Source organism: Euprymna scolopes, chromosome 9 (genome assembly GCF_053919585.1).
Source record: "Euprymna scolopes isolate OS-2025 chromosome 9, ASM5391958v1, whole genome shotgun sequence".
In the NCBI taxonomy this organism is placed as follows: Eukaryota; Metazoa; Mollusca; class Cephalopoda; order Sepiida; family Sepiolidae; genus Euprymna; species Euprymna scolopes.
The window spans coordinates 140,221,246-140,235,403 of record NC_136490.1 but is presented as its reverse complement, the minus strand read 5'-3'; the positions used below and the strand labels follow the sequence as shown (position 1 = coordinate 140,235,403).

Genomic DNA, 14,158 nt, shown 5'->3' with positions numbered 1-14,158 from the left:
AAAAATATTAACGATCAGAGTTTTTACAAAAAAACAAACCCAGACGCCATTTTCTTTTTTAGTAACACTCTTTAGAGTAAGGAAGACGAAGTGTGAAAGAGAGAGAGAGAGAGAGAGAGAGAGAGAGAGAAAGAAATGTTAACTTTTTCACCCCGAAATCGACAATTTTTAATGGGGGGGGGGTTCAACAACGCATGCGTCAGATGACGTCATGACCTGATTTACTTTAAATAGTTGAAAAACCGAGCAAATTTCATATACGTCGCTTTAGCTCAGGTAGTTAAGGCCTTGGTTCATTATCTAAACGTTTTGGGTTCGAATCGTGGTGTGAGATGTTTTTTTTTCAATTTTTTAAATTTAAATATTGAACTCTGTATTATTTAAGCCATTTTTCACGTAACGTTCGTTTTCCTGTTTTTTTTTTTTTTTTACTTCGCTTATTCTTACCGACATCCCAAAACACCCGGGTACCCACCGATTTTTTAAATTTTAATATCGAAACAGGCTTATTTAAGCCATTTTTCACGTGTTTGTTTTTCTGTTTTCATCGTTCGTTTGCCTTACGTTAGTTTTTTTTGTGTTATTTTTTTCGATGTTTTGATTACTCCCCCCCGCTTAATTAAAACGTTGTTTTCTTTTCTTACTTCGCTTATAACAATGCTTACATCGTCATCGTCGTAACGCTCGACGACTTTCAAACATCTTTCACTTATTCGCTTATTTAACACCACACACACCTACAAACACCTGGGCAACGCCGGGTACCCCTCGCTAGTCTATATATATAAAAGGCAAAATGTGTGTGACCATTTCGTGTATATTTTCAAAAGGCTTTTCGAGCACATGCTCCCGGGGTCGTTACTATCGCTTAAAACTGTGTATATAGGTCCTATATAATAATATCTAGGAATTAGGAAACCGCGTAGCGTATAGATTTATTTACGTCGATTTTTACAAAATTATTGCTATTTTGGCTTCTTGCGTGTTGATTGGGCTTTTTAGTATAAATATAGTGAAACTAAACTCGAACGACGTCTTCTCGGCATTGCGCCGGGAAAAACGTTCAGAAGCAATCAGCTTTGATCAGACAGTGCTATTCTGCTTTCCCCCTCCCCAACATCTGTTGGGGGAAGAAACAGTTAAATTTGGGTAAACAAACCCAAACGCTGCCTGACTTCTATTTGACCTTCTTAATTAGGTCAAATGGAAGCAGCAGAGTTAACTTTTATTACGCACGCCTGTTTTTATAGTTAAATAACCTGTTTAATGTTGTCTGTCGCCGTGGCTCAATGGGTAACGTAGTACGTTTTTTTTCACACATTAATTTCCAACTCAAGTGTACGGGTTCGATTCTCATACTTACCTACCAAAACATTTATTTTATTATTTAACCCCCCCCCCCCCCCCGGAGTTTTGATTTACCTCAAGACACCCGGGCATCGCCGGGTACTCCCTGCTAGTATATATATATAAAGGGCAAAATGTGTGTGTGTGTGTGTGTTTGTATGTCTCGCAAAAACTTTCGGCGACGGATCCTGACGATTTCGGTATCGTTTTAAAGGTTGATATCTTGGACTAGAAATATGAAAAAAATTGGCCAAAAATGTTCATCTCTTCACCCTCAACTGAGCAGTTTTGTACAAGGAGGGGGTCGCTTTTTTTTTTTTTCAGACATTTTAGCAAGTCATCGTCTTCTTTTTTGATTGACTATGCTTAATTTCAACGTTCCAAACTTCTTGTTGGACGATGAAGACATCGGCTAAGATGTCATGTTTTTTTTTTAGACCTTTTTTTTCTCCATGTTACGGGTTCAAGCCTGCCTGCCTACTACCACTTTTTTTTTAACACCTCTGCCTACTGTTGTTTTCATCCCCCCCCCGCTACTACCACTTTTTATCCCCCTCCCCAGGGTTCCTTACTGCACGACTTATATACACCCGGGGGCACCCCCGCCACTGTTGTTGTGACCCACCCCTCCTCTCTCGGGGGTCCTTACCACACCACCTAGACACCCGGGCAATGCCGGGCACCCCTGCTAGTTGCTAATGTCATCGAATCCAGTGCAAAACACTTACTTTTCGAATTCAACTGACCAAAATAGTAGACGTGTGCTTCATTGCTTACCACAGACAATGATTCCTGAGCCTTTCCTACAACTTTTATGTACACAGCAGTGGTATGTGCGTCTCTGAAGGAAAGGAATTTTAAATTATTTGAGAGCCCGAGTGTAAAAAGGCAAATGTCTGTACAGTCTATTTTCGCACTTGTGAGTATATTCCATTGAATTTATTGTATGTATTATTTTGGAAGTATTCCTTAATTTTTTCATATTAATAGTAGCCATCTGTTGAAACGACGTTTACAATTTGTGAACCAGATTGTTCTTATGAAAACAGCGAGTGTGCTACTTTTATGTTATCTGACATTTTTCTTTGATGCCTGCAAAAGTAAAAATCTTTTCATTATTTTAAACAAAACCTTTTTCAAGTTTATTTATTCCCACCACTCTTTTATTTTATCCTTTTATTTTTTTGCGGGCTCTCATTTCTCGTGGAATTTATCTGAAAACAGATAAATTTCCAACAACCCTTTTAGTTTTTCATTTTTTATAATTCATAAGCAACATGAGTAGGAAGAAATATATTGTAGACATTACTAAGGCTGCTATAAAGAAGCTGGGCTCTCTATACCATGCTAGAAAGCAACTGACACTTGAAAGTATCTTGTGTCTCCACAAAGTTACCATTCGCCCATGCATGGAGTACTGATGCTACATATGGGCTAGTGAATATATCACTAGTCTCTTCCTCTTAGACAAGGTCAAAAAAAAAAAAGTCTCCAACCTAATAAGTCCCACACTATCAACCAAGCTTCAACCTCTGTCCCATTGCTGCAACGTTGCATCTCTGTACCTGTTTTGCAAATGTGCCTTGATGAACTTCCAGCACTTGTGGCCCCTCGACATAAAGACTCCCAACTAATCAGACAGCAAAATCCCTACCCTTTATCATGGAGGTCTTTAGAGTCTGGAAAATCTAATGTAATAGTTTATTCCATCGCTAAACTTTGGAATTCCTTCTGTTTTATGCTCTTCTGACTGTACTAACCTGCAGAAATTTAAATAATGTGAACAACATCTTGCTGCACAACTCCCTACATAGTGTCCCTGTAGATATTGTCCCAAATAGTAGACCCTTATGTGGCAATGTCTTGTCTGAGGTGAATAAGACTTAAAAAAAAATATGAATCATGTTTAAAAATAAATACTTTTTTTATATGAAACTATAGCAATAGATTAACTACTCATGAGCTAACAACCAATCAGAACACAGAGAATGGACTTGCCCATCTAATCATAATAGAGCACACCAATCTTCTTATGAACCAACTTTCTAAACTTCTATCTCAGTTTTTTACTGAATCAAACTGTTGAATTATCAATGACTGTCAATCTGATACAAGTTACAGGGTGGAACGATAAAATTGTTCCCTTAGAAAAGGCATGATTTTATTTCCATTTGATAAAACCCGGTTTAATTTCTTTGTTGCAGACCATCTACTAGTTGGCCAGTTGTGTACAGATCCTAAGAGCGATAGGGGCCTTTTATCATATCTGAAAGTGACACAATGTTCAACGAGCGTGTTCGGAGATGCACCACTGTACAACTCATGCTCAAGTTACGACAAAGGACCATTACCAGTACCCTCAAAATACATCGCTGGATTGCCAACGAATAACAGGGACATACCCAGTGTGATGAAAACAGTTTCCAGCCATGGTTATTGTCTTTGGTGTGGTTTCCAGTGAGGGCTACATCATGCCACCCCACATCTTTGAAGTTGGCTTCAAATTCAACACCAAAGTGTACTTGAATGTGCTGAAGAGTGTAGTGACCCCTGGTGCAATCCAGTGGCTTCTGGCAGACCTTAGGTGTGGCAGCAGGACCTGGCGCTGGGCCACAAGTTCAAAGAGACACAGGCTTGGCTGCAGGAGTGCTACGACTTTGTACCATTTCTCTCACTGACCCTCCACCTCCCCCGACCTAAACCCTCTGAACTACTTCATTTGGTCATACGTCAAGAATATCACTGATGTGACCTCCCACCACACTAAAGCCAGTCTGATCACTACTATCTGCCAAATATTCGCCACGCTCCCGCCAGTGCTGGTGGAAAAGGCATGCTCCCAGTTCCGAGCTGGTATCGAGGCGGTGATTGAGGCTGAAAGTGACTACATTGAATAGATGTCAGTTATACTACATAATCAAGTTACCTGAATTGATTTTAATAAAGGTTTTAAAATAAAACTCTAGTGTTGTTTTCTTTAGGGCGACAAATTTATCATTCCACCCTGTATTTTTCTTGCAGTATAATTTTTAAAAGATCAGATATCCCTTTCTTTATAGGGTAAAGATTTAGAGTTATCTGCTCTTAGTTCTTTTTCTTGTAAATTTCTATGAGGGCTACTTCTTTGTGTCTATTCCTAATGTAAATAAAGCAATCGCCTGGCGCCTGTGTTAAGGAAAAACGTGTCTATGTGGTTTTATAGTCTGTCTACTAGTCTGGAATATCAAGTCTATTTAAAAACAAGATATGTTTTCATTTGATTGATTCTTGACTTTACAACTAACCATCACAGGCAGCTGAACACTGACTATTAAATCCAATGCTTATTATGTTTAATACTTAGACTATTCAATTTAATTGAACAGATTTACTAGTTTTCAAAATAATGGCTGTTAAAATGATGTCACATTTTTTTTTGGGGGGGGCACCTTGTATATAAGGGAGATTAGCCAGTTGAAAATGATACTTACAGTCATTTCCTTGGAATGCCAGTGGTAAGAGGTTATTGTTGGGTTTCGTAGATCCAGTGCTGATTTGGGTGAGCCTTTTATTGGTGTCTGCCAATTCTGCACGTAAAGCATTCACCTCCTGGTTGGCAGCGTGGATTGAGCCGTCTATTCGGGCTGCAAGCTGTTTGTTGTCCTCAACCATTTTTCGAAACTTGCCCTGGGCATCCATCAACAGTCGTCGGATGAGGAGCATGGAGGAACGGAGAGTCTCCTGCTCGCGAGAGGAGAGTTCTCTGTCAAGGTCCAGTGTGACATCTTTCGGTGTGAAGATGTACTGGACAATCTGGTCATTTAGCGAATCCAGGGACTGGATAGCTGGAAAGAAAGAAAGGAAATTACAATCAGGAAAATATTCAAATTAGAAAGGAGAATATAAATATGATTTCATTTTTATATTGAAAATTGAATCTGAAAAAAAAAAAAAAAAAAAAAAAAATCTCTACAGGATTCAAACTCTGCTTTATCTTACTTTTATGGTAGGTGCTCAAATCTATGGTCCCTCTCTGTAAAACATTCACAACAAATACTTATCTAGTTACAACAACTGTCCACAACTTTCCTTGCTATCTGTTCTAAAATTAAATGAAAATTCCATGACCAGAGTTTCTTTCCATCTGTGGAATACAATCCTGTGTATCTGCCTCCCGGCTGACTATGACATTGCCGTCTTCAAATCCAATGTGAATAAATTCTTATTGAGCCCTCTTAAATAATCTAGCCCTATCCAAGTTCCACCATAACTGATCATGTTGTCTCACTATCACTGACGATCTCTGTAATAATCATAAGTGTGTACATTTGGTTTTTATTTGTTTATATTTAAATGTGACAAAGGAATTGTATATAAAGATATTGTGGTTTTTTTTATACAAAAAAAAACTAACGGTCCAATTATTATTAAAGGCTTGAGTTGTTTAGGCGAATAATAGAAAATGTCCCCATTTTATACATAATCTTGGCTGGCTTAAATATTAGTCATGAGACGATTCTAATACCCCCCTCCCCGATTCCGATACAATTACTGATTCTGTACTAAATTCCCGATTCTGATTCTTTATAGATCTTTAAATATTTAACTATAAAATTATTTTTTCTCAATTAGCATAAAAAAAGATTAAAAAACATGTTAAATGTGCAGATATTTTCTCAAATGTAAAAACAAACTTGTGTGTGTGTGTGTGTAGGGGGGGTGATCTCTAGATTTGAGCTTTACTGGAACTTTAAAATCAATGAATATGTATTATTTAATAATTACTATCAACAGTGGAAGATATTGTTTTAAACAAAATCACATTTAAAAAAAAAAAAGGATAATTAAAAGAATCGTTTTTGGCATTGGAAAATATGCACAAATTTTTCTCGATTCTGATACCCCAAAAAGTTGCGATTTTTCTGATTCCCAATTCCAATTTTGAATAATCATCCTAACACTACTAAATATTATAAGAAAGAAATTCAAGCGTATCAAATTGGGCCAGTAACATAGTGGAAGAATAAATTGATTAATTTATATGTCCAGCAAAACGGATATATTCATTTTAAGTAGCTGAGTGAGCCTTGCTACAGTTTCAAGTAATAATCTGGTCAGTCACCTTACTGAACTAAGGTTCATGGTCGGAGTTGTTATTCCGAGAGTGAGACTTGTGGTGTACCTTTCGACGTCTGTCCCAGGTAACTCTACTGGTCAGTATTTCTGACTAAACCAGCTAATCATATTCTTCTGGAGAGGAATAACTCGGATGTACTCATTTTCATCACATCGGTCAAATACATTGCTATTTAGGTCTGACTTTGAAAGTCTGACCAACTTTATTTGATATCTAACTAATGATCTTTATCATAAAATTATGATTGGAGATAGCATAAGTCCCTTTAAATGGAGACTCTCTGGCCATTACCTCCCGTGAATATCTCAAAGTAGTCAACTTCTGGGTGGTTGAATGGTAACCACTAACAAATTTTAGAATCAGTCAGGGATGAAAAGAATCTAGGGAATAAAAAGGGGAGGCGATCAGGATTGTTTTTTTTTTTTTAGGGGGGGGTGAAGTTGAGGAGTTGGAATTGGACGCTTGAGGCAGTCAGTTGCTTTTTTTTGGGGACTGATGGTCAGTTAGGCCGCTATGACTCTTCAGGCAAGTTGGAGCCCTTGACTGAAGGTCTGTGTTACTGGGACTTATGTGCTTCAGTCTGGTCAGACAAAACTCATTTTATAACATAAGTAAACAGGTGCCACCTGTAATTTTAAGAAAATAAAAATAAATAAACATCTGTTAATTGTTTATAAACTGGATTTGTGGTTTTGCTTGGGATGACAATTTTTTTACTGCAACATTGACTGGATTTAGCAACAACTGCACAACGAACAATGAGTGGGACGATCACGGTCTGTGCAGTGAATGCACAAGTACATGTGACTGCTTTGATATTGCAAACAATGCTGCGTGTTTTGAGTGCAATGACCTTTGTCGATAATCTTCTGATAAGGTTGCAACTTCTAACACTTCAAATGATTTGTTGAAATGGATGTGGGGACACTTTAGGGATCGTTTCGTTAGTAGGCTGTATGATCCTGAATGGGCTTCACATATTAGGAGAATATCTGGGCGAGAACATTTTCAAGTGGCCAGGAAGTAAGTGATCATTTTACATTAAATTTATATGCAAAAGTGATTTCTAAAATAGTGTTGCTTTTTTAAAAGTCCCTTTTTGTTGCCTACTTTTTCAGGTTGTTTGCATATAATTTCCTAAAAAAGTAGAACTTTCTATCGATTGCCATGGCTAATTGCACCCTACCTGAAAGCTCATCGTTCAAACTCACAGGTGACATGAATCGAAACAAATACATTGAGGACATTGTGAAGACTGCTGCAAACAAGGTGGGATCCCTTTACCATGCTAGAAAATTACACGAAAGAGTATCCTGTATCTCTTCAAAATCACCATTCACTCATGCATAGAGTATTGTTGCCACATCTGGGCTGGTGCATCTACCACTAGTCTCTCCCTTTTAGAGAGGGTTCCAAAAAAAAAAAAAAAAAAAAAAAGTCTCCAATCCAATAGGTCCTGCACTGTCATCTAAGCTCTGACCCGTCTCATCACCACCACAATGTTGCATCTCTGTGCCTGTTTTACAAGTACTTTAATGGAATCTGCTTTGATGAACCCATAGCACTTGTGCTCCCCTAGATGTACATACTTTTGATTAATCTGAGAGGCAGCAAAATCCCACCTCTTCACTGTTGAGGTTCCTAGACGCCGGAAAACCTAGTCTAATAGTTTCTTCCTATGGACTGTTATACTTTGGAATTCCTTTCCTGTTTCTTGCATCCATAACCACAGTCCACCGTAGACATGATTCAAATCAGTAGTCTTCATGTCCAAGTGGTAATATGCATTGTCTGAGATGAAAAAAAAAAAAAAAAAAAAAATAATAATAATAATACAATACCCCCCCCCCCCCATAAAACGAACAACTTTTTTTTATTGTGAATTAGCACAAGGTGCATGACTACAATTTTACTGAATAAACTTTACAGAGTTTTTCAATGCCAGATGTTCTAATTCTGGCACTAACATGTAACATTCCATAGTTTTTGAAATCGTGAATAAAAATCCGGGAATTTTTCGAATTCCCCTTCCCTTTACTTCCTGTATTTTCAAACTTTACAAAAAAAAAAAGAGTTACAAAGAGATTTACACAAAACTATGAACACAAGAAATACAAAGGGTAATTTCGTATGTGGGAATTTAATAACAAGATATTGTTTCCTGGTCAATTCACATGTCATTTTTACTAAAAGCAAACAAGAAAAAATAAAGAACTTAACAAAAATAAAACAAAGAATAGTCATCAGAGTTTAGTTACATTTAAGAATGATGATATCAAAATGTGTGGGCAGATATTCCTTTATGCGTTTTTAAATACTAGCATGGATACCTGGTGTTGTCCGGGTGGACATGAAGTTCGGTTTGGACAGAGCTGCTATACTAAGAATATTGAGCAACCACTAGAAAAGAATGGAAGAAGTTTCTGCAGCCTGTGCGCTGGACCCCCCCCCCCTCAAAAAGAAATAAATGAATCAAAACAACTTTTCTTTCAATCAAAATAGCAGCGAGTGCCTGTGCAACCGCAAAAAACAAAAAAAAAAAAAGAAAAGAAATTAGCCGCAGTAAGCAGGCTCGAACCTGAAACGCGAAAATGGAAAAGAAAAGGAAAAAAACTAACACACTAGCTATCAAACTGTGCCACGGACCCCGTGGCACAGTTGATAAAGACGTTGAATCTCTACGGTTCCAGATGAGCATTGTCTGAAGATAGCAGTTTCAATCCTACTTACTTGGCCAAAACGTGGTGAGACGACAACAACTATGGATGGCAGTGATTGCTGAGAATGCAGTTAGGAGATTCGAAGTTCCTATCCGTCGTGATTACCACCTGACGAAGGCCAGAGAAATAGTTGGCTGAAACGTCGCATAACAACAACTAATAAAGATGAGAAAAGAATTGCTCCACGTCAAATTTTGAGTTGTATTAAGTAATAGATTTTTAAAAAGACTGGTACATATGTATATGTATGTGTTTGGTTAAAACTTAAACTGTGGAACTTATTATGAATTATGGGATATGTATTCTAAGCAACCGGTTGAGTAATGTGGGCACATTTTTTTTTTTTTTTTTGTAAATATTACCATATAAATGAGTACTACCAGAATCATAAGAAAAAAAAAACAGTAAAATGTAAAACTAATCCTATATATAAATATATTGCTTATAATTGCTTATACTCACTGTGGTACAGATATTCAACTAGTATATACTATTAATTTATTTTTACATGCATAAATATGTAATAAATATTTGAATAAAATATTCAAATATTTAATAAATAAAATTAATAACAGAATATATGAGGGGGGGCGACGTAAATATAAACAAAAGGCAAGTAACTCCCTCAAAACGCTCAGGTGAGCGTAACAATTAAATACAACAGAATCGCAAATATATATATATATATATATATATATATATATACTCGGGTTTTTTTATATTCAAAAGTAATGGACTAATGAATTCAACGAGGTTGTTAGATAGTGCTCAATAAAAAGAGCTGATAATACTTGTTTATTGTTATATAATTTATTGTTATATAAACTTTTGAATAGTCAAGTCGCTGCCTGATGATATCTGTTGTTTGATTGAAACAAGTGGCTATTTGTAGCAGCGGGATGTGAGCATGTTTATATAACAATAAACAAGTATACACACACACACACATTATATATATATATATATATATATATATATATATATATATATATTATATATATAAATAAAGATCTATTGTTAATTTATTTATTCTTTTTAAATTGGATTTTACTCCAACACTTCACTACAGGATTCTTCAGACTTTTCATCCCTTCTCTAACCCCGGATATTTTTTTAAAAAGATTCCAAAGAATATCTTACTGAACTTTTCTTGGAGTCACTAATCGCCCCCATCTATTGCAAACTTGAATCTCACTGGATATTTGCAACCTTACTTATTGGACTCTGCTGAGCTTTTCCTTTTTCCTATAAAACTTATTTTTCTTTCAATTTTTCTTTCTCGTCTGTTTTCAAAGATGGAACTAACCAATTAAAATAGATACTAACGTTTTTCCTCTGAGTAGAAGAGCCTATCTTTCAAGTAGAAAACGTCAAAATATTGTAGAATTAAATTTACAATATTTTATTCAAAACAAAGAATATTGTAGAATTTTTATTCAAAACAAAATATTGTAGAATTAAATTTACAATATTTTATTCAAAGCAAAGAATACGAAATAAAGGTAAAGGGTTCCTTATTCCATGGAGTTTGAAATATCAAAATACTAATTTAATGTTCGTAGTATGTTATCGCCATTTTTTTTTTTTTATTATTACATTTTCACCCCAAACAAGGCACATTGCCACTTTGATGTAGAGGGCTACTATCAGGGACATAAGCTATAGGGGTACTATGTAAGGAGTTGGGCAGCAAGATGTCGGTTCACGTTACACTTGAACTTCTGCATGTTGGTACAGTTGGGGAAGCAGGAACCCAGAAGGGAATTCCAAAGTCTAGCGGTTCTGGGGAAGAAGCTACTGAAGTAGAAGGCTCTCTTACATCTAGAGATCTCAACTGTGAAGGGGTGGGATTTTGCTGCTTGTAGGGTTTGTCGGGGGGGTATTTACGTCGAGGGGGTACAAGTGCTTGCAGTTCGTCAGAGCATTCACCGCCATAGTACCTGTAGAACAGACAGAGGGATGCTACATTTCGTCGATGGGACAGAGGCTGAAACTTAGATGACAGTTCAGGACCTATCAGGTTGGCGACTCTCTTTTGAGCCTTGTTTAGGAGTGAGAGACTAGTAGCAGATGCACCAGCCCAAATATGACAACAATACTGGGCGAATGGTGGCCTTATACAAGTACAGGATACTTTCGGGCATTAGTAGCTTTCTAGCATGGTAGAGGGAAACTACCTTTTTCACAGCGGTCCTGGCAATGCTCTCAATGTAATTTTTCCAACTCATGTTTCCTGTGAACATTAAGCCGAGGAGTTTAAACGATGTACTTTGAGATAAAGAGTCTTTGGCCATTGCTATTGGTGGTAGAAAAGGTCTTGTAGTTATTCTGTCCTTTTTAATTAATAGGCTATTCGATCGAATAATTTATAATCTGGAAACCGTGACACACACACACACACACACATCCGTACGTTAAAAGGTACTACGGTATTAATATATAGATGTAGGTTAGAAAAGCACTTTTCGCAAGGCATTAAAATGATTAAACAAAATACTTTTGTATAAACTTTAAAAATTAAGGTATAAGATTTAGTTTGAAATTTATCAATTTTCAAAGTGCACTTTTACAAACTTTATAAATTTATTTTGAATTGAATATAAAATTTACCTTGGATTTATTTTATGTTATGTACATTTTGGTGCACTTAAAAAAAAATTAGTTGAAAATTATATATATACATCATTAATTGCTAAATGATAGATAAATTTAATTTTTTAAGTGCAACAAAATGTACTCAATACTGTAAATAAAGCTTGTATGTGTTATAATTTTCCTAAACACAAGTTACTCTTCTACCTACCTGAATAAGTTTTTTGTGTTTCAAAGCGTTTATTTTGTTTGAAACAAGTAGTGCCAAGGCTTAACTTAGAAAAAATGGCCAACATTAGGCGGTCATCTGAGAAGTCTCGATAATCGCTCAAACAAAAATCGAAAATTAAACAAAATACTCGTAGAACATTACATTAGATTGGTGACATTTATTAGGTGGGTTTCGATTTTTGAACGATTATCGAGACTCCCTAGATGACCATCTAATGTCAGACCTTTTGTCCTGTTCTAATTTAAGATTTAGTACTACTTGTTTTTCAAAGTAAATAAACACTTTAAAATAAGTTACAACACAAAAAGCCTATCCAAGTAGGTAGAAGAATAACTTATCTTGCCTTTGGTAACATTTATTTGTTTATATATTTGAGGGGGGTTTTTTGACCACTTTTTCATTTTATTGTTTATACTGTAAAATGTCCAAAAATGTAAATATTAGCTGAGAAAGGGTTAAGTAGAAGCTAAAAAGATTATTTTCAGGGAAGATTTGTGGAGAGACATCAGAATAAACATTAAACAAAGATAGAAGAATTGGTCCTGAATTAAACACAAACAAATGAGTCTAGAAATAGAATTAAGTCCAAAATATTCTTTAGGTCAGAGTTGAAATATTTGTCTACACAATATAAACAATGCTATTTCAGTATATATAAGTAAACAGAAAGGAAAAAGCTTTTTACCTCAAATGACTGGATCTTCAATAACAGGGAATAAGTTGGGTTATTTTTATTTTCTCCAAAACATTAAGTTTTCTTTTCTTTTTTTTTCGTTCCTTTATAATTTTTTTCTTTTCTTTTTCGTTCTTTTATAATTTTTTTTTTTGTTTTAACTTTTTTTTTTATTGATAAACCAATTTCTTTTCTTACTTTTTGTTGTACCGTAAAACGTGGTCTTAAATGAAATTTCTTCGATAAGCTACACTCTTTTCTCTTTCTCCTTTTTAATTACAAGTCAGGAGTTAAAAAGATTCGGCTATTAAGTATTTAGCTGCTTCTCCATGAGGGCAATACATGGTCGGTTTTAGTGACGAGTGAGGGAGACATTAATGATCAGTTTTTAAAAATAGTCTAGAAGTTCCCTCTGCAGTTTATCCCACAAATGAAAGCGCCTCGGGCCATAAACTCATCCCCCATCCTTTCTTGGGTACTACCTGGGAGACAGGCCTCTTGGAATTGTGCCAGGTAAGTATAGATTCGAATAGTAATTGCCAAGTTGTTCACATATGGCAGGAAAGAAAAAAGTGTACACCTGTGTGTGTGTGTGTGTGTGTGTGTGTGTGTATATATATATATATATACATATATGGCACAATCATGTTGACACACCGGTTCTCGCCAGATCAAAGTTAAGCAACGTTGAGCCTTGCCAGTACCAGATGGGTGACCATTTGGGAAGGTTAGGCGCTGTATGTACCGCGCTGAGTCGTAAAATTTCCAGGTTGGTATCTGGGGGCACATTAATTTACTGGGAGAGATGCATCCCCACAGTCTTCGTTAAGACATGCATCTAGAAGGAAACTGATGTAAAAACCTGCGGCCTACTGTATACTCTGTTCTGTGGCAGTTATCTGCACCGACGGAGGTTAGCAGTAATACCTAAAAGTGTGGGTGGTTCTACACAAAGCCTTCACTACTATAAAGAAATCATCTGTGTGGATTTCTGAGCAACTTAGTTGTTGTGGCGGAACTTTACATGTCCAGAATCGATCGGCGAGTCCATTATATATATATCTTTTGCTTCATTTGACTTCAGTCGAAGCTCTCTCAAATCAAGAGGCCCCTTCCTAGGGGTTAACACTTGATCTTTATATGAGAAATATAGTTATTCGATTATTCCATTAAAGTTCTCCTTTACATCTCAAACATTGAGTTCGTAAAGAAGTTAAGAATATTAATTTTCTTCTCATCAATTGACCAGTTTATTATGTTATAGTATACATTTCTTGTGGTTTCTTGGTATTACTGGATTCCTCTAGTCTGGTGGAGTATCACGCTTAATGCTGTTACTATAGGCAACACCACTTGAAGAGGATGCACCATTCTTCATGTAAGCCACTGTGAGTTAGCCATACTAAGGAGATCTTATTTGGGCTTTGAATATTATATGATTTGGAATACTTAGTCAGGGTGTATTTATAGAGAAAGTA

General features: G+C 36.1%; 1 protein-coding gene across 5 annotated transcripts in view; it reads right to left on the bottom strand.

Annotated features, from left to right (window-relative positions):
- LOC145284877 (kazrin-like) overlaps window positions 1-14,158 on the bottom strand; it is a 519,312-nt gene that overhangs the window by 176,405 nt on the left and 328,749 nt on the right. For 4 of the 5 annotated variants that reach the window (XM_080133902.1, XM_080133904.1, XM_080133903.1 and 1 more), the window contains one exon: window positions 4,818-5,171. In XM_080133902.1, the coding sequence (XP_079990028.1) occupies window positions 4,818-5,171 (354 nt within the window). Of the gene's footprint in view, window positions 1-4,817; window positions 5,172-12,692; window positions 12,832-14,158 lie in introns of those variants that run through there. The other variant, XM_080133906.1, reaches the window with a different exon arrangement.